General features: G+C 37.4%; 1 protein-coding gene and 1 long non-coding RNA gene across 7 annotated transcripts in view; one reads left to right on the plus strand and one right to left on the minus strand.

Annotated features, from left to right (window-relative positions):
• LOC144042826 (uncharacterized) overlaps positions 1-6,726 on the plus strand; it is a 7,956-nt gene extending 1,230 nt beyond the window's left edge. The window contains exons 2-7 of one of the 3 annotated variants that reach the window (XR_013290989.1): positions 1-107; positions 2,221-3,969; positions 4,027-4,099; positions 5,580-5,630; positions 6,071-6,136; positions 6,712-6,726. The exon at positions 1-107 is cut by the window's left edge and continues 147 nt beyond it. This is a non-coding gene — a long non-coding RNA (uncharacterized LOC144042826). Of the gene's footprint in view, positions 108-2,220; positions 3,970-4,026; positions 4,100-5,579; positions 5,631-6,070; positions 6,178-6,711 lie in introns of those variants that run through there. The other 2 variants (XR_013290988.1, XR_013290990.1) reach the window with 2 other exon arrangements.
• gad3 (glutamate decarboxylase 3) lies at positions 5,591-20,289 on the minus strand. Of its 4 annotated transcripts, none has more exons than XM_077555833.1 (17): positions 20,156-20,289; positions 19,259-19,297; positions 16,530-16,631; positions 16,190-16,296; positions 15,970-16,105; positions 15,720-15,810; positions 14,067-14,179; positions 13,826-13,941; positions 12,643-12,722; positions 12,069-12,123; positions 10,606-10,722; positions 8,347-8,411; positions 8,145-8,223; positions 7,749-7,898; positions 7,049-7,156; positions 6,875-6,964; positions 5,591-6,772 (listed from the first exon to the last, which is right to left on the minus strand). In XM_077555833.1, the coding sequence occupies exons 2-17, from the start codon at positions 19,278-19,280 to the stop codon at positions 6,599-6,601; spliced, it is 1,605 nt and encodes a 534-aa protein (XP_077411959.1). In that variant the 5' UTR covers positions 19,281-19,297; positions 20,156-20,289; the 3' UTR covers positions 5,591-6,598. The 4 variants fall into 4 exon arrangements, with proteins under 4 accessions (XP_077411959.1, XP_077411958.1, XP_077411961.1 ...); XM_077555832.1 differs by having other exon boundaries at positions 14,067-14,191; XM_077555835.1 differs by lacking the exon at positions 10,606-10,722 and having other exon boundaries at positions 14,067-14,191.

Raw genomic sequence — 20,289 nt, forward strand, 5'->3', positions numbered from 1 at the left:
TATGTCAACACGAGCCGTCTTCTATGTCCCTCCTCCACCTCAATTTGTCCATTACCAGTGGCACATGCCCTTCTCCTACAACCAGTTTGCTGGCTTCCCAGGCATGGGTATGTACCGTAATAAGAGGCTTCATCCCTTTTTATAGGTATATGTACTGTGAACACTAAACACAGAAAGTTGGGGGATATTTAGCATTTAGTGAAATTTCAGTATAGCCTACAGTAACCCTAAAATGCACTGGCCTTTTATAGATGAACTCATTTGGAGCTTCGTGTCCCATTGGTTAATTTTTGCTGTTCTCTTGCAGGGAAATAAACAATAACGTTCACGGCAGATGTTTTTTGATGAATTGACCAACACATTTTCAGGTTCAATTACAACCCGGAATTTAAAGAAGGAAGTCATATCAAACGATTTTTTTTTTGCAATAATGTGTTATTAGGCCCACTACTTTAAATATGGTATTTTGATTACTGTTTGTGGAATAAGAATTAAGACTAATGACCTGTTTTCAGCCATCCAAGGAGGCTAAAATTATTTTATACAGCACTTTCAATTCCCCCCCCACCCCCCCCCCCCCAATTTCAGTAACTGCAGGTAGTAGTGCTGCATAAAATTTCAGCCTCCTTGGATGGTTGCAGACAGTTTGATTAGTCTTAATTCTTAAAGGACAAAATGGCATTAATCAGAATACAGTGTGGGGGCACATGTAACATATTCTTGATTTTTTGTTTTTGTTTTGCCTTTTCATGCTGCTGAGTGGCATTACCAGATTGCAATAGAGCTACGGAGACCGGAAGAGTCACAGAAAGGCATGGTGAATTGGTCAAATCATGACTTAAGAGTCATGAAATTTGCCATTCAGCTCCCGGTTGTAGAACAAAAATGTGGGTGAAAAACACTGAATTCATATGTATTTACGAGGGCAAAATGAGGTTCAAAGGTCAGACAGTAATGCAGCGGTTCTCAAACTTTTCGCACCAACCACTTCAAAAAATACTTGACTCTTCAAGTACTAACATAATTACCAACATTAAAATACAGTAGCATAGTAGGCCCACCAAAATCAAGGCACAGATTTAGTTTCCAATTTTTTTTTTTTATTATTGTAAGACACAGCAACATGATGCACAGTTTGAACATTAACGCCACACTTGAATATAGGAGTTAAAAAAAAAAAAAGTACAGTGCTTAAAGATAAAATTAAAAATGTATGTAGTTCAAATGTATGACAAATAAAAAATTGTACCCAAACTAAGTTCTTAAACATTAACAAATGTACTTGAAAGTTAAATAGAACTTATCTATATTTAACAGATTACAGCACTGGATACAAAAACCAACATTATACACAGTAAGAACATTTAAGTGCTTCTCGCCTGCCACAAGAGTGACCCAAAGTACTGCTAGTGGTACTTCATTGAATAATTGACTGGCTCAAATTTCATCAAATAGATCTTTAGTTGTTCAACTGTGTTTTCGTTATACAATCTGTTTTCACTGCTTCGTTTCAGGTATCATTTTGGACAGACATGAGTCACATGACACAAATAGCATCTGAGAGCTTCGGCTTTGCAGTTTATGTAAGCGTGTAATTCCTTTGCCCATGACTCGCCAATTGACATTGAAGCAACATTGCTATAGTGCCGCCGTGGCAAGATTCATTCTGTGAACCATGAGCAGGGAATGATACGCATAGAAAAACAGCAAACCTAAGCTGTCAGATGCTGATGGCCTCACATCTGTCTGAATGATACCCGAAACAAAACGGGGAAAATTAAATGTAGATGTAACTTGTGCCCCAACATGGTATTATATTTAATAGTAATGCATGCTGGAGAGGTGACTCAGCAAGTCTCCTCCTATGGATCGTCTTCAAGATTTTTAATGTTCATGTGCAACCTCTAAGTCTAAAATGTTTACTTTCATCCAGCCAAATGAGGTAATCCAAATGATTAAAAAAATTCTCAAGTTGATAGAGTACACCATTGCAAATTATGCCTACAAATGTGATTACTGCAAATAAATTCCTCTGGCGGCGTCAGTCAAAATAGAGTATTATCTTTGTATATAGGTTGGTTGATGCAGGCCCGGTGTTGACAATTAATTTCTTCTACTGTAGTTTGCTATTGCTTTTATGATGACACAAACAGCTTTTTTTTTATTTTTTATTAGACATTTAACTACTGTGTCTGAACTTATTTTTCTCCTATCTCTCAGGCTATGGAATGGTTATGCCCCAGTTTCCCCCTCCTCCCCCCTACATGGAGGCACCAGCATATGTCATGCCCCACCCACATGTTCAACCTATTGACTACAGACACTTTCTACACCCCATGGTCCACGCTCAAGGCCCACAGTTCCAGAACCCAAACCAGACGAGAAGACTTTGCACTCCTTATTCTTCCTGTGGTAGAGAAACCACCAACTCCGAGGTCCAAACAGAACCTGCCGAAGACTCTGGTAGCGACAAAGAGGGACAGGTCCATGTGGTTTCAGATTCAGGTAGAGGAACTGCTTCATGTTCTCCCACCTGCAGTTCTAGCTCACAAAAACAAGATTCTGAGGTTGAAAAGTATACTTTAACCAGCAGTTGTGTAGGCATCCAGGATACCAGAAAAAGCAGTTCCTGTCCTGCAGAAAATAAGGATGGCGAGTTGTGTAGTGAAGTGTCGGAAAAACAGAATAGGCTTGCGGATCAGGTCGATCAGGAAAATGTGCCGCCCTGCAAGAATGACCACTGTAACATATGGTCAGTGAGCTCTCAAGATGGAATAGTTCCTGTTTGTAGCTCTTCACAACAAGAGGATGAGGTCATCAAGGAAAGGCATGTGTCTGTCCGTGACATTTTGATGTGTGGCATACTATCGGAGGCGATACTGAAAGCATCAGAAAAGGGACTTTTTCACAATGAGGATCAGCTGGCTTTCAAAAATTGTGAGGACTACGAAGGACCTGTTTGCCATAGTGCCACAAAGAAACAGAACGCTCCCAGGCCTTTGGAATCCAGAAGAGAGAGTGGAGCAGTGGGTGCGACTGTTTCCAAAAGGTTAACAGATTCCCAGAATGGAGCACATTCATTAAATGATTCTGATGAATTCCAAGACATGGAAGAAAATGACATTATTAGACTCCCGCATGGAAATGCTTCTGGGATTGTTCCTTTCAAATCGCCTTTAAGTATCTCCCGAGTTGAAGGGAGACTGAATGAATCGGTGTGGTCTGTGGAATCTTTGGCACCCTATATCCCTAACAAGGAATGGCTTAGGAATAACGGTATGCTTAAACTACAGATGGTTGCAGAGAGAACCGAGGACCCTGAAAAGGTTGGGCTGTCCAACCAAAATAATGTTTTGAAAGGCAATTATGATGGGAACCAGAGTCTAAAATTGTCCTCTTCAGATCCTGCCCCAATGTCAGATGCTTGGCTTGTTTTCAGTACCCCAGCTGAGAAGGCAAATCCACCTCAAAGTCAAAAAAGGAATTCACTTCAAACCAATGAACTGGCAGCATCTTCCAAACCGGACCCTGCCATATTTCCTGCAGAAAATGACACCCCGACTTGTGATAGCTCGCCCCCAAAAGAGGCGGCTGTTGAAAATGGGTCTTCTGAACCTGTGGTTGAGCAAACCCCAAACCAGAATACATGTATTGTCGTGCAACAAGCTCGAATTCCCTGCACTGCTGACCAAAGAGAAACTACTTCCTCAAGCTCAGCAGCAGCAGCGGAGAACGTCCCATCGACAGCTCGGTGCATTCTCAATAATAGAGATCTTGTCAAACCAGATGATGTGGAAAGCAATGATGATCATCCGAGCACCCATCAATTTTGCGTTCTAATGGCTGAATTCTCTCCAGGCAGCGTGGGGCATTGTTTTCGCTTTAGCTGCCATTGCAATAAATTCCATGAATCAAAATGTAAATGTAAGGAGCTGAAGCCCAACATGGGACCGAAAGGAAAACATGGAGGTAAGCTGCCGCAATATTTGTTTACCAGCTGCATCTTTAACAAGTGATTATCTGTAGCAGCGCAGAAAGGCAAAGCTGAAGGAGTCTCGATGAATGAACGAATGCAGAAAAATCAGAAGAAACTGATTTGGTATGTTTTTGTTTTACACCAACTAATCTTGTTTGCGTGTAGAAAAAAAAAATGTAAAGACTTGTTACAGGTTTAGACGCGTGGCATCCTAAAATCTTAACGGCAAAGTCAACCCAAAACCTTCCATTAGAATGTTATGTGCCCCCACTAGCTCAAACATTGCATTCTGGTTAATATTGCGTTTCTGGAATACGAGTTAAGCAGCAAAATCTACCCATCTTTATCCATCCCAGAGGGCAGCCATTTTTCCACTTGCTCTCGACTGAAAATGACAACATAATTGCTCAGGTAACAAACAACCAATCACGTAAGCCCTGAGCAACTGATGTAATTTGAGTCAACAGAAAGTGGCAAAATTGCCACCCCTTGAGATCGATTATAAACGGGTGGATTTTGCTGCTTAACTCGTATTCCACAAACTCAATCGGAATACGATGTTTAGACTAGTGAGACTGCATTGAACATTTTGGGGTTGACTTTCCTTTTTATATAACTTCAAGCAAGAACATTTTTTTTAAATCGGCTTGAATGACTATCCCATTTTAACAATCCCCTCAGGCGTAAATCAGTTTCACAGTAAAATCTGAAAATAAAGCACCTTAAGACTCCATGTGCACCTCGAGTTTTACAGCTCTAAATTTTGGAACTTGAGCTATAGGCTACAGTTTTAATGCTAGTTGCTGTCTCAAAAAGCCAAAGGAAAAAACACTAGCTGAACCAACATCTTCAAACTTGTATACCTTTACAGAGGTTTCCTGTAAATTGGGGTTGAATTCCAAATTTAACTAGAAAAATTCCCGCGGAAATTTTGAATGGGACTGCTGACTCTTGTATATGAGCTGAACAGTTTAAAATTTAAACGGCTGGAATCGGTCAAGAAATGTGGAAGTTAACCATAATCAACATCAACTAAAAGTATCTTACTGTCCCTCTAAGAAAAATGCCCATTCACGCACACACATTTGACTTGGAGACGTCATGCACCCACATTCCATTGATATTGTATGAGACGCGACTTAAGAGACATTTAACTTTTAAGAGTTCCATCATATTTTGTGAAGTAGATTGTTAGAATATTTAGCGACACAATCTTTTAGCTGGCCCACAATGTTAAAATGTCTCTGTCAATTTGCTACTAGACTAATTTACTAAATTCACCTTTTTTTCATTGAAATAGAACAATTGTGTTACAGATTATATGCTGACCAATTTACACATGAAATGCTAATATGCAATATAAGCAGTTTTGTGCTTTGATGGCTTTGCATGCCAGAAAAATTCTGCGTATGTTACCATGTGATTTTTTTTTTTTTTTCCTCCTTGCCCTGTTAATGGCATGTTTTAATCACCTGTTTTTGTTTTTTCATCATTATGATTCAAGGCTGTGACTGATTAGTAGACAACCGATCATGGTTCCATCTGATAACATGGGTAATCCCACATGAATTCACCACTTTAATGTTATCCTTTTATTCCCCAGTGAAGCACACCAATCTTGACAAATGATACAGCGGTGAGCCCAAACCAAAAGGTAAGTGTTATGTTTGAGTCCGTATCAGCTGAGTTACTGTATGCAGCAGCAGAAAAAACTATTTGTAGCTCAACCCAGACAACTTTTTTTTTTTCTGCATTTATCTAGAAACAGTGTTGTCTTACTTTCATGGGAAAATGGGCTCTTTGCTCAAATCCACTACTTCCTGAACTCGATACCACTCCTTCCAGGTGTGTCTGGCCATTGATGTTGTGGTTACTGAGGTCAGGCACACCTGGATTAATCTGTTTGTCCAATCATGAAAGACAAGAAATGGAGTGGTACTGAGTTAGGAAAGTAGTGGATTTGTGCAAAGAGCCCATTTACCAAACAGCAGACTTTTAATACCACGTATATCCAATAGATGGCACAATTTTGCTACTACTGACCAATAGTTGTTAAAGACTCCCCAAATCACGTTTGTTTGCACTTTCTTCTAGGTGGAGATGGAGAACCTCTTTAATGCTGAACTTTAACCATATTCTGTAACACAATATTTTAAAAGGGTATGTACATTGAATTCTATTAAAACTATATTTTAAATTTTGCTCGGTATCTGTTTTCATTGCTTGGCAAGTATTTTCTTGAACTGCTCTAGGGGTCCTGATTTGATTAATCAACAATGTAATAGAGCGACTGCTTTAAGAAAAGGTGGCATCTTGATTTGAATGAATTATACAGAAATTAAACTGAAAATATTATTGCACTATAATCAAAATACAGAATATTTACAGTGTTTAAAGAATGAAAAATATTTCAGAAGATTATCCAGTTATAGGCTACTGTAATTTAACTTTATGCTTTCTAGTAGGCCTATACTATGCCACAATATTGCCCTCAGGCTCCATTGTCAAGAGTTGGAAAAGACACGGAGGCATGATTAATAGTAAATAACAACCAGACTAGGTAGCAATGCAAAATAGTTTGTATCTTGCAGAGGGGAAAAAAAAACCTCTGAACCATTCAGTTCATAAATCATGCCCCAGCAGGACTATCTCCTCCAGTAAGAAGTCTATGTCCTCGTGCTGTGTAGCAGGATTGGCAAACACGCATCTGAAGAAATTCACTTTGGTTCTTGTAGGCTGAAAACCAATCAGAACCGAGCCCTTTTCCATCAGCCTGCCCTTGATTTGAGGAGCTACCTGGAGTCAAGTGAGGCATAATTAATGGCGATACAAGATGACGTTGTGACTCTGGTGCCAAGCCAGGGTTGGACTGAGACTTGTGTTCGAATGTCTACAGACCTGATGGAGTCTCTTGTCTCTGTCAGTGCCAGGTGGCATGCTTCTCAGACTGGGAGGAATGTACCAGAAACACACATTGCTGTGCTCTGGCTGTGAGAAAAGCAAAGGACACATTTACCTTGTATGTGATTTTCAAGCTGCTACTGCTAAAAGTTTCATAAAAACAAAGCTTACTTTGTTTTTGAAGACTAGTTCAAAGTCTTTCCGCCGCTGTAGCAGATCATATAAATATTTTGCGTTCCCCATGCACTTGTTGACCTGAGCTCCAAAACCCTCTGTACCCTGGAGCCAGAGGGGAAAAAGAGGCAATCATACTTTTTTTTTTTTTTTAGCATACATAATGGTGAGAAAATACAGATGTCTTGCCAATAAAAGTTAGCTGTAACAATTACAAATTCTGACAAACCAATCAGGAAAAAGCTGATGCCATAAAGAATAAATTTGAGATGTGGTGCTTATGTGCACTGAAAGTATCAAATGACATACCTTATGCAAGTCTGTCACTGTGCATTTACATAAGTCACTTTTCTCTCACAAATGTTTGGCATAATTTTTTACAACTATTTTTATCTGGTCTTGGGACAATTGCTGGCTGCTAATATCGCAAAATCTTTTATTTTCTTCAAATTCAGTTAAAGTATTTCAGGGGTCTCAAACTCATGGCTCGGGAGTCATTTACGGCCTGCTGGATGATATTCAGCGGCCACCTACTTGACATTAAAGTTAAATGTCCGTCCGTGCGTACGGACATTCGTATTGCAGTTAGTTTGACCTTTGTCCTCAGCCAAGACCTCTCAATTTATGAGGTGAACACCAGTGTGACAAAACCATCATTCCCTCAAAGTGGAGTTAATGGATAACTTCAGATGAATACCTTTGCCTTCCACATGAGCCAAAGTTTGAAGACATCCACATGTCTGCCACACTGGATGCTCTTATCTCCAGTATCATAGCTCACGTCGTAGAATTTGTCTTTCTGGAAAAGATAGGGAGCCCCCAATTCATTGCACTTTTGCAAAAGGCCCTGTGGACAAGTACGGGACATTTATTAGGATGTAGATAAGACATGAACAGTATTTTGATTCAATTGTGATGTATTTCACTGGTCTACCAAAGTAAGTAAAAATAAATAAATATCAGTGGTTTTGGAGAAAGCAGACCATAAATGTTCCTATTGCTTGTGTACTTACCACCTGAGAAGTACTCAGTATCTCATAGATCTAGTCTGTATTTACAAAGCTACAACATATACAAATATAATTGATCTTACTTTCTTCTTGATCAGTATCGCTGAACATTGCAGGGGAACACCCATCATCTTGTGAGGGTTCCATGTTACTGACCACGCTCTGGAAAACAGCCAATTTGTTTCTGAGATGGTTTTGTACTTTTTGGTCAACAGGAGTCCCCTTATGGGATTTACCGTTACTAGAAAATAAACATTTTATGTTCTGTTTACTAATGTTTGCTACCTTTCAATGCCCTGTAGCTTCATCCTGTGTCTGTCTGACAAAAGTAAGCCACCGCCCCATGATGCCTACAAATAGAAACAAAAATCAGCTTCACAAATTGACGCAAAATGGGGTTAGAAAGCAATCTCCAAGTGCCCATTTCACAGCCACCAACTTTACATACACCAATCTCCTGCATGAACACGGCATTTAGAATGTGCAGCTTTCTTTGTGCTTATTTAAAAAAATAAATAAATTTTTTGTTCATTCCATGGATCCCGCTAGTTCACAAAAACATTTATTCAGAAGCAGAGAAAAATAAAAAGAGGCTTAAAACCAACCAACACCCACCGCCACCACCCCCCAAAAAACATATCCGTACACAACTTAACATCTAAACTTTGCGCTTAATTTAAAGGAATAAGAGGGAGCAAAGGCACTCTTCTACATGTGTGAATTTAGGAAAATACCAAAATAAAAAACTCAGCCCATGCGCAGGCACTTTGCACTAGTGTTAATTTTATCCACCATTTTTTAATTTATTCTCAGTTTTAGTCCAGTCTGAATCACGCTTGTTTTGTTTGTTAGTCGACTATAAATCTAGCATTTTAGTCTTTGTTTTAATCCAAGAAAACTAAATTGTATTTGTCTAGTTTTATTCAACAAAAACTGTCAACATTTTACTTTAGTTTTAGTCAGGACAATCATTTCACCCCTGTATATATATTTTTTGTCCGCAGACAATGTTGAACACTTCGGATCTAAAACTATTTCACATCAAATGCTTAAAAAATAAACATAGGATATAAATAAAATAAACTGTGATGATAAGCAGTGGCTGGTGTTTTTGTGTAGAGCCTCTTACATCACTGTGTGAGAATGATTGACAGCTACCCATCTACCTTTCCCGTTAGCGAGAGTACTAAACAAAACAGACACTGTCATGGCATCAAAAAGAAGCTCAATTTTATTTTATTTTTAGCAAGTTTGTTTATTTGTTTTGCGAGCCAGCTCGCTAGCCTCTGGCATTTATTTATAGATGTTAACCTTCCCTTGGCCAGCCCCTAATTTAACTAGTATAATATGTCAATTATTGTAGAAAATCACAATTGTTGATATAAAAACAGTTTAATTTTAAATCTGTATTACTGAAATAATGTAATTAAAAAAAAATTTTATATAGGAATATTCACTCTTGAGATCCTAAGGAGACATTTGAAGTTAGTTTGTTTTCCTTGTTGCACTTTAAAATTTAGTTTGTTTTGTTGTGTTTCATTTAAATTAGACAGACTCAAAAGCTGTTTTATTTATTGATGTAAAAATGTCAATTTAAGATGTTTAATTGCAACTGTAGTCTGTTTTGCTCACAAAGTCTAATAGATTGTGGTATTTTAGGAAACCATCTAAGGGGTTAGGAATCTCTTCATTGCAGTTTGGCAAACTAAGGTCCCCCAAACAGCATCTTGCCTAGGGACGAAGCTAGAAACGGCCCTGGTTAGCCAGCATTAGTTAGCGGTCGGATTAACATTATTGTTGGGACGTTATAGCCGTTGGATTAATGTTACGTTATAACTATAATTTACTTTTTTTTTTTTCTTTTTTTTTTTAACCTTTCACCGTGAATCCACTTCCTGTCTGTACCATGTGTTTGTGCATGTTTCACACGCTAGTTGCAGATTTGAAAGTGTGTGTGTCACAGTGACGGATTAGCAGAGACAATATTTTACAAAATCATATAATTTTCATCTCGATTTTGTTCATGAACTAAAATGTCCATAGATTTTAGTCCAGTGTTTATGAAGTGAAGTACATTTTCGTCATGTCTTCATTCGTTGACAAAAATGCATACTGATTTAGCTACAGTTGTTGTTTATTAATGAGGGTTTTAGTCTAGTCTAGTTTTAGTCCGATGAAAAATGTGTGTTGACGAAACTATTTTTGTTTAGTTTTCGTTGATGAAATTAGAACAACTTTGCACTAAACTTGCACCGTGCATGAAAATAGGGCCATCGTAGGTTCAATTTACAACCTGAATATCTGTTGCTTGGGTAGTGTTATTGTTATTTTTGCAGCTTTGTGCACACAAGAACCATTCGGAAAACATGGCCATCTGTACTTGAAGATTTTCAAAAAATGAGACAAAGAGCATATTTTTACTAGATCATCCTCATGTAGGTTAAACCTAGCAATAGTAAAGGAATAGCAGCTGTGTAGACACACATCCTACGGTAAGTTTTACACTGTAGCATAAAAGTTACAAATGATCAAATAATGCCTCACATCCACATGCATCCATAAAGTGTGTCTCTGACAGACGTCTGCAATGTCATTGAGGGGATCAAAAGCTCCATACACTGTAGTGCCCGATGTTGCATTCACATAGAATGGAACCATGTTCTGGAGAGAACAACTGTAAGTTTAATAGCCTATGTACAGTTAGGCCCAAAAATATTCGGACAGTGACACAAGTTTTATTTAATTATTCGCATCTAAATTGGAGCAAGGGTTTAGGAATTACAGCTCTTTTCAAGGGACCAAAAGTAATTGGACAGTTGACTCAGAAGGCTGAAGAAGAAGAAAAAAAAATAAGGCTGCATACTGTAGGTCTGGAGTTGATTCCAGGTGTGTCGTTTGCATTTGGAAGCTGTTCCTGTGAACACACAACATGCGTTCAAAGGAGCTCTCAAATGGGGGTGAAACAGACCATCCTTAGGCTGAAAAAAAAGAAGAAATCTATCAGAGATTTAGCAGAAATGTTAGGAGTGGCGTGTTTGGTACACTGTGAGAAAAAAAAAAAAGAGTGCACTGATGAGCTTGTGAACTCAAAAAGGCTTGGACGTCCACGGAAGAGAACAGTGGTGGATGGTCGCAGAATCCTTTCCATGGTGAAGAAAAAACCCTTCACAACATCCACTCAAGTGAGGAACACTCTCCAGGAAGTCGGTGTATAAATATCTAAGTCTACCATCAAGAGAGAAGACTTCATGAGAGTAAAAACAGAAAATTCACCACAAGGTGCGAACCATTAGTCAGCCTCAAAAATAGAAAGGCCAGAAATGACTTTGCAAAAAAAAAAAAAAAAAAAACACCTGACGAAGCCAGCCCAGTTCTGGAACAGCATTCTTTGGACAGATGAGACTAAGATCAACCTGTACCAGAATGATGGGAAGCAGAAAGTTTGGAGAAGAATTGGAACAGCTCATGATCCAAATGTGGTTCTGGGTCACTTGTTTTTATTGATGATGTGGCAAAAGACAGAAGCAGCTGGATGAATTCTGAAGTGTATAGGGATGTACTGTTTGCTCAGATTCAGCCAAATGCAGCAAAGTTGATTGGACGGCGCTTCACAGTACAAACGGACAACGGTCCCGAAATACTGCAAAAGCAACCCAGGTTGCAAAATAAATATTGAAAAGTACCATTTTACTTGACATCATGTTTATTTGTCCAATTACTTTTGAGCCCCTGAAATGCGGAGTATCAGCATTGAAAATAGCTACAATTCCTACATGCTTAATCATACATTTTTGTTCAAGCACTTGAATTAAACCTTAAAGCCTGCACTTCAATCCCGTTGTAGTTATTTCAATTTAAATCCGATGTGGTGGCATGCAGAGCCCAATTCATGAAAATGGTGTCACTGTCCAAATATTTCTGGGCCTAACTGTACTGTATCAATTTTCACGTCGTTTCACAAGATGCTAACCATCAATGCAAATTGACAGTTGGCTTTTCCGTGTTACCTTTTCTTCAGCTGCAAGAATGGAAGCCTCAAGTTCGTCTGGAATCATCTTCCCTCTAAAAAGACCAAAGCAAACGGCGTTTCCAAACATGTGCTACATACTATACATATTGTGTTCTGCATAACGCCCTGATAGCTTTGTCTACAAAATACAGAAGCCTATATGTGACTATTGAAACATGACAATAGGCCAATGTTCAGTTGGTCACATCATTATGACCAGCCAATTAATCTGATGGGATCCATTACCTGCAAGCCAAGCCCTGCTTTAGAACCAAAACAATTAGTATCCGATAATAATGAATGAATCTTTTTCCTTGATTTTCTTTCTTCTGACATACACACCACATTATGACCACTTCCATCTAACGGACTTCAATTCAGGTATAGTATTAATGCTGTTAACAATCTAACAATACGTTTTTTTTTATGCGGCTGCACAGATCACAACAAATCATGAATGTGCACAAGTTAACCATACACAAAATGATAGCACAGGTGAGCAAACATAAGCATTGTCATGTAGTATAATAGTCTAAAAGCAAACATGCATACTTGCGTGTATGTAACTATACCTTTCATCACATTTCACTATAAACACATTTTCAATGCCCAGTCCCAGCACTGCAGCCGACTTCTTGACTGAATAGTGACTCTGTAAAGACAAAACCACAGTCATTCATCTTTTGTTGTCTGACTCGAGCGACATCATAAACGGCGGTACTACTTTACACGCAGGTGAAAAGAAACCATTTCTTCATTCAGTTATTTGCTTTTGAGAACAAACTACACCCAACAACTGAGCGTCAAATGCAAAGAATGTCTCTTTTATACGTCTTTATAAATCCTCAAAGAAATACATTTGAGTTGTATTGTAGCTTTGGCCATATTTCATAAAATGTATTTGTTTATTTCAGTATTTCTTTTGAAATTTTGAGTAGTATGTGTGGAAAATGTTTCATTATTCAGCTTTAGACTGAGAGCATGAATTAAGAATCACAATTGAGACAACTGCAAATTTCAATCTATAGATTCATTAACAGAAATATTAGCAAATTAATCATTTAAATTTCCTTGTCGGCTTTACCTTATAAACAGTAGATACTGTATGCATATTGTAAATGCTGTATATCATAGCAACATTTTACTATTTTGTAGCATAGTTTGCTTCTACAATTTTATTATTTACATCACTTGGCTCTCTGCCATGGTGAACATATTTAAAAAATAAAAATAAAAATTGGTTAGTTTTTTATTTTAATTGTGCATGTGTGACAAACAGGCTTTGTTTGGATTTTTGTTATATGAAAATCAAGTAAATCATCAAACTAAGATATAAAAAAAAACAAGGAGCAACGCTCTGTAAAGATTTTGGACCGAAGGGTAGAATCCTTGTACGGATTGAAAGAATATTCAACTTGTAACTAGTTTTTGGAAAGGTGCTATAGTTTCCAAAACAATGTTGGGTGCTTTTGGGGTAAAATTATCAGAACACCCCCCAAAACTCCGCTCATGGCCCCATAACATGTATCATGTCTCATCACTCTTGTGCAGACTGTGTGAGGTCTACTTTGTGTGGTGTAACACATTCAAAATATACAGATGGGTGAAAAGTATATTTTCATTCAGTGATGAATATTTGTATTAATTGCTGCATATTAAATCATGAATAGACCTTTTTTTCTTCATCTGCCAATTACGCATGCTTGAATGTCCAGCAGTGGTGTGACATGTTAGTGATACAGACAGTATGATTACATGTTCAGAAGTGAAGAGGGCCAAGTGAGGCAGAGCTCCCATTCCTCTTGTCTTTACTTCTGGATAGAAGTAATATCTTGCCACCAGCATACTGTACAAATTGGATATTGTGCCTCCTTTACGAAAAAAAAGAAAATAATTAAGTGTTTTTGTTTCATTGTATTCACATTATTCAATGTATTATACAATCGAATTTGCAATAGCAGACATTTAGAGGACTTAAGAGAAGCACAGACATTACCTGGCGAGAAGATACCATCTCCCTCGTCATCAGACCATCTTACAATGCTAAGCATCTTCTTCAGTAGAACTTCCTCCATTAGGGTGAAGACCGGCGACACCTCATATGTAAACCTGGTAAACATGCTTTTTGAAGTACACTACATAAAATATACATTTTAAAAAAGCTCTCTCTCTCTCTCATAAGAATCGCGATTCTCATTTAGTACAATTCAGAATCGATTTTAAATATCCCAAAATCAATTTTATTTAAATTATTTCATACTGTCTTTCCTTTGTCTGCGTGTGCCTTTATTTCAAGCGCTGTTCATGTTGTACCTGGTTTGGCCACTGAGGGGCAGTGTGGTTCCACACGGTCTAATGCACTGTTAAGTTGTAGACACATTAGAGATTAGAAGGAAAAAGTCACAATCAAGTTATTCCAATAAAAGTTTTTTTTTTCAGCGTGGAGACGTTCTTTTGAGCGATAAAAGTGCCGCGAGTAGCGCACTAATTAGTATTAGCGAGTCAGACTGGAGTAGATCATTACAATTCCTTGCACATCTATAGATTGAAGCAAAAATCATTGTCAATCAAATCATTATGAATAAAATAATTGTTCTTAATCGAAAATCGATTCTGAATCGAATCGCAGTCCCAAAAATCGGAATTGAATCAAATCGTGAGACATTCAAAGACTCCCATCCCTAATTTATATATATATATATATATATATATATATATATATATATATATATATATATATATATATATATATATATATATAATTACTAAATAGATAACTGTAATATGACAATACATTTGCAAGAGAAAAAATGTGAACCCTTTGGAATCCACTGGATTTCTGCATAAATCGGTCATAAAATGAGGTTGGAATTTAACTGCTGTTCAAACAATTACTTTGCTCCAAATTGCAAAAGAACAGCCAGGTGTTCCACAGCACTATCGCTCCAATTTCAATACCACTTATGCTGTTTAGGGTTGGAGGGAGCTGCAGCCTATCCTAGATGATTTGGGGCAAAAGGCTATACTACTCCCTGGACTGGTCGCCAGTTAATCAAAGAGCACAAGCAGTAACGAGGTTGACACCTTTCACACTCAGTCATTGATGGGGAATCAAAACCATGCAGCCTGCAGGGAAGTGTATCACAGCGCTATTGGTAAACTATTTTGTTAAAAAGGGGAAGTCAACCCCCCCCTTTTTTTGACAATATGTTCTATGCAGCCCCACTACTCTAAATATTGCATTCTGGCTAATATTGTGTCAGTGGAATATGAGTTAAGCTGCAAAATCCAGCAGTTTTTATTAATACCAGAAGGCGGCCATTTTGTCACTTGCTGTTGACTGAAAATGACATCACAGTTGCTCAGGCCTCAAGTAACAACCAATCACAGCTCAGCTTCAGAAAACAGGTGAGCTGTGATTGGTCGTTGCCTGAGCCCTGAGCAACATTGATGTCATCTTCAGTCGACAGCAAGTGGCAAAATGGCCGCCCCCTGAGATGGATAAAAATGTCTGGATTTTGCTTCGTAACTCTTATTCCACAAATGTAAAATTAATCAGAATGTCACGTTTAGACTAGTGAGGTCACATATAACATATTATTGTCAAGAAATGTTTTACGGTTGACTTCCACTTAAATAAGAATCTTACATGTTGGTGTTGGCTATAGATGTCAGCCATTCACCAGCAATGCCAATCACATCCAGACCTGCAAACAATTGATTGAAGAAGCGAGGATGGCCTGGAAAAGGAGATGGTATTATTAGAAGGTAAATATTAACCATAGAAATTCAAATGAGATACAGTAAATTGTATTCATAATTCTGTATTCATCTGGAATTGTTAGAAAGAAACAAGATGATTCCAGGAATGCTCGGGCAAACAGGAGACAAAAGCACACCTGTACTGACGCCGTATTTCAGTGTGTCTCGACAGTCCACTAATATTTGCTCAAGGGTGTCTGGTTTTTCTGGCAAGTCCAGACTAAAGCCTTCCAGTCCTTCTTTGAGTTGGTGAGGGTGGTGAAAATCCAAAACCTGAAATACAAAAGGTGTTGCTGTGCTTTCATTCAATTGCCTCGATGGGGCTTTTTTTGGGGGGGGTCAAGAGAAGTGCAGTACCTTGGAATTTCTGTGACAGGACTTGCAGATATAATTCATCAATATGTTGACAATCTCCTGCAGAAATTCCCTCGTCATCCCTTCTCCTCCTAAAGTTGGCAGAAGGTCTATTTGCATTGACACACACATAGATACACACTTTCAGAATGTGCATTTTAACATTTAATATTTTTCACTATCAAGAGAAAAGACATACATACATTATGTATCCCTCTTAAAACAAATTAGGTATTGGTCAGGATGTTTAGGTCAACTTTGATAGTAATACTGGAATTACAAATGATGCCGCTATCTATAGGAGGGCTGTGGAATTACACGCGTTGCTCGATTCAACTGTCACCTTTGCAGTAAATGTCGCTGAAATCAGTCAGTGTCTGTTTACTTTCTCTGAGTGAGTCCTCTGGGTGTTTGTCCATCTTGGTTGATTTGCCTGTGACACTGTCTGAAAGAGCAAAACATTCCATATAAGTTAACAATCATCAGACATAAAGGTGGCCTAAAGTCCACCTGGTGTCAGTCTTAAGGACACTGCAAGGACATTAGTGGCTAGGACGTGCTAAATCATTTGTTTAATATTCAAATGTCTTATAGTGAACGGCAGCACTGCTTTCTATCTATCTATCTATCTATCTATCTATCTATCTATCTATCTATCTATCTATCTATCTATCTATCTATCTATCTATCTATCTATCTATCTATCTATCTATCTATCTATCTATCTATCTATCATGATCTAGTCATCTGTCTGTCACTAATTCTCAACTGATATTCTATTAAGTTACGGTATATTTGTTCCTAATAAATTGCACAGCTTTGTATTGACTGCACAGTACAGTAATTCACCTCCACATTTGTGCATTGTGCAGTATTCATTTAAAGATTATTTTAATAGTAAGCAATTTAGCTTGGTTAGAAATAGATTAACTCATTCACTGCCATTGACGTCTATAGACGTCAAAAATTCATTAGTTTTAACTTTTTTTTTCTACTTTTGTTAAAAGTATTTTTTTATTGTACATTTAGAACAGATATAAAATTGTGATTAATTGTGAGTTAACTAGCGAAGTCATGCGATTAATTACGATGAAAATTTTTAATCGCCTGACGCCCCGAATTTTTTATTATCTTTAAGTCGATTAAATTTTTTAATTGTAATTAATCGCATGACTTCAATAGTTAACTCACGATTAATCACACATTTTATATCTGTTCTAAATGTACAATATTTTTCCCCTAGGTGTTCATACTCTTGTTAACAAAAGTGGGAAAAAAATGTTAAACTAATAGAAATAGTTCAAATGAATTTTTGACATCTATAACCGTCAATGGCAGTGAACGAGTTAAATATGTAGTTTTACAGTTTTTCTCAGTTACTTTGGTACATTTCTTAAATTAAAATTGAATTTCTGAAAACTACTTGCTCAATTTTCACATCATTGTGTCACTTGTGCGCATAAAAAAAAAATGTTTAATTTGCTTATGTCATGTTGATCAGAATGTATGACAGTGGGTCTATGCTGAATTGTGTCACACCCTATAACATTTTGGCATTAGTTTATTGTATAAGTCTTACAAGTCGTACATTCAAAATGGCTGAACAAGTTGTCTTATGTGAAGCATATTTGTATATGTTTTAGGGATAAACCGATTATCGACCGGGCCAATTATCGGTGCCGCATCGGCATTTTTACGAATCTGAAGGTCAGTAAATCTGGTATCTCCCCGAGCAGTGAATGCTTGCAAACGTAGCGAATTTAGAGTTTTCATCAGGATTTGTAAGGTGTTCACAGACAGCTTTTACTATTTTGATTATATTCAGACAATTTCTCACCGTCTGCGAAGATTTTTTGAAACCTTTTTCAAACCCTGATGAAAACCCCAAATTAGCTACATTTGCATCTCGTGAGATATATGGAACTTTTCACTTATGCATTTATATAAAGTTCCACGTTATAAAAATGATGCTGACACTGGGAACTCCCAACACTTTTTATTTTGAAAATTAAAAAATAATAATAAAATTAAGAAATTATGTTGTTGAAATTTTAGAAAACTATAGTTACAAAACTTTAGGTAGCTATTTACTTGCTTAGTTTTTAATTGAGCTTAACACATGCTGATAACCTTGGAAGCTTCTTGCATTTTTTGTTATAATTTTAAAACAAAGCTGTCAGTTGTTTATGTGTTTAAAATGATTTTTTTTTACGTGAATATTTTCTCTTTCACTGCAAATGAATATCGGCTTGAAATATTGGTTATCGGTCTCCTTGACTACTATAATAATCGGAATCGACCTTGAAAAAAAAAACACATCGGTCTATCACTAATATATTTCTATTACACTTTAATTCCCAGGTGAATCTAGACTCTTTCTAACTAATGGAAATGTGTAAAGCATTAACTCAACCAATGATTAACCCGTTTTCTGAACCAGCTCAAAGCAAGTGAAGATACTTGTGTGTTGTGATGTGGGTGACAATTTGTGGTACAAAGGAAGTAGGAAGACTGCACTGTACTCCTACAGACTTGCATGTACAATTTTTCCTAAGGAGATTGTCCCATGTTTACAGTTCTTCTTTTCTTTCATTTGTTTTTTTTCTTCTTTGTGCTATGCAGTGCTGTCTTTTCCTTTTGGTATCACAGTGATGGTTTCTCAACAAATTACAGTGCAAACAGTAAAAGTCTCTTGCAGTCTCTTGTAATTAATCTTCCACAACTTACTATTTGAAATAATGGAAAGCAAAACTAACTGCAGTTTACACAAGAACAACTCTTCAGAGTGCACTGATATATTGTCAGTGTGACTAAGCAATTTGTCTTTCCGTACACAGGCACAAACTTTACTTACTTCCGAGAGATGTTCACTGTACTAAGGATTTTGAGAAAGAAAATGGCTTTTGCAGGGAACCATCATTGTTGTTATCTGTGTAAATTGTTTTGAGAAATGCTCTGGTTTGCAAATTTCAGTTCTGATGTTAGAAAAATCAAAGTAACCGAGAAAAACTGTAAAATCTCCAGTAAAATCATGCAGCTTCAACATTCATAGTGCCATCAAATCACACTTACCTGGCAGCTGTAAGAAATCCATATCAGTACTGATGTCAGCTTTCAAAATAAAGGAAAATACAAGCTTGAGTGTAAAAAAAAAAGTGTAGGTGCAAGTCACAGCAGTTAATTAATTACACAGTGATTTTTTTTTTTAAACAGCCTTGCCTGCGGTTGAAATGTCATAGGTAGTAGTTATTCTTTTTAGGCCAACACAGCTGTTAAATACAGCGAGACCTTGAAGGGTCTGTGTTGTGTCACTTCTGAGTAGCGAGAGAGCAACGATAACTACAACACCTTCAAGTGAGGGGAGGGGCTGATGATACAAGGATTGCTCACTCCCTTCTCATAGTCTAGGACCTACCTGTGTATGCGCTAACAAGAAGTAAAAAAATAAAAAATAAAATACTCAGAAGAATCAACTGATCCATGCACTTTTCTTGTAAATAATTGTAAATTATCATAACAAGATGTGCTTTATAATACACAACTAACCTGAATTATCAATAATTTATTTAGGTAGTTAATAATTAGAAGTAAGGTTTCCAAAAGGGGGTTGGGGGTTCTTCCAGGGTTCTTTTGGGCTAAGGGTTCCTGTAAGAACCGTTTCAATACTAAGAATTGCCCTTTTGGAAGAAGGAATTTTTGAAGAGCTGTCGAAAACATGGGTATTAGAAGATCTTTTTCATCATTTTTTGTTCTTATTCTTCTCAATATGCGAGATGGTCTACGCACGTTAATAAAATAGGGATGTTTTGTGTGCCAAAAAGCTTTTTACATTGTAAAAAAATCATCAAATGCAAAACATAAGAGGGTATTTTTTTTTCAGGATGTGGCATGACGACGAACGTGTGTGTGTGTGTGTGTGGGGGGGGGGGGGTAATGTACAAAAAAAAGAGAGAGAGTAAGAGAATGAACCTGATTGAAGATGATCATATTTGAGATGTTGCCAGACTTCTTGGAGTGAGTTGAATGTGAGAAGTTGTAGCGTTGCAGTTGAGAGGAGCCGGTGGATGGCAGCAATGAGAAATACTGATGTCAGATGCCGATTG

This window comes from Vanacampus margaritifer, chromosome 2 (genome assembly GCF_051991255.1).
Source record: "Vanacampus margaritifer isolate UIUO_Vmar chromosome 2, RoL_Vmar_1.0, whole genome shotgun sequence".
Classification (NCBI taxonomy): domain Eukaryota; kingdom Metazoa; phylum Chordata; class Actinopteri; order Syngnathiformes; family Syngnathidae; genus Vanacampus; species Vanacampus margaritifer.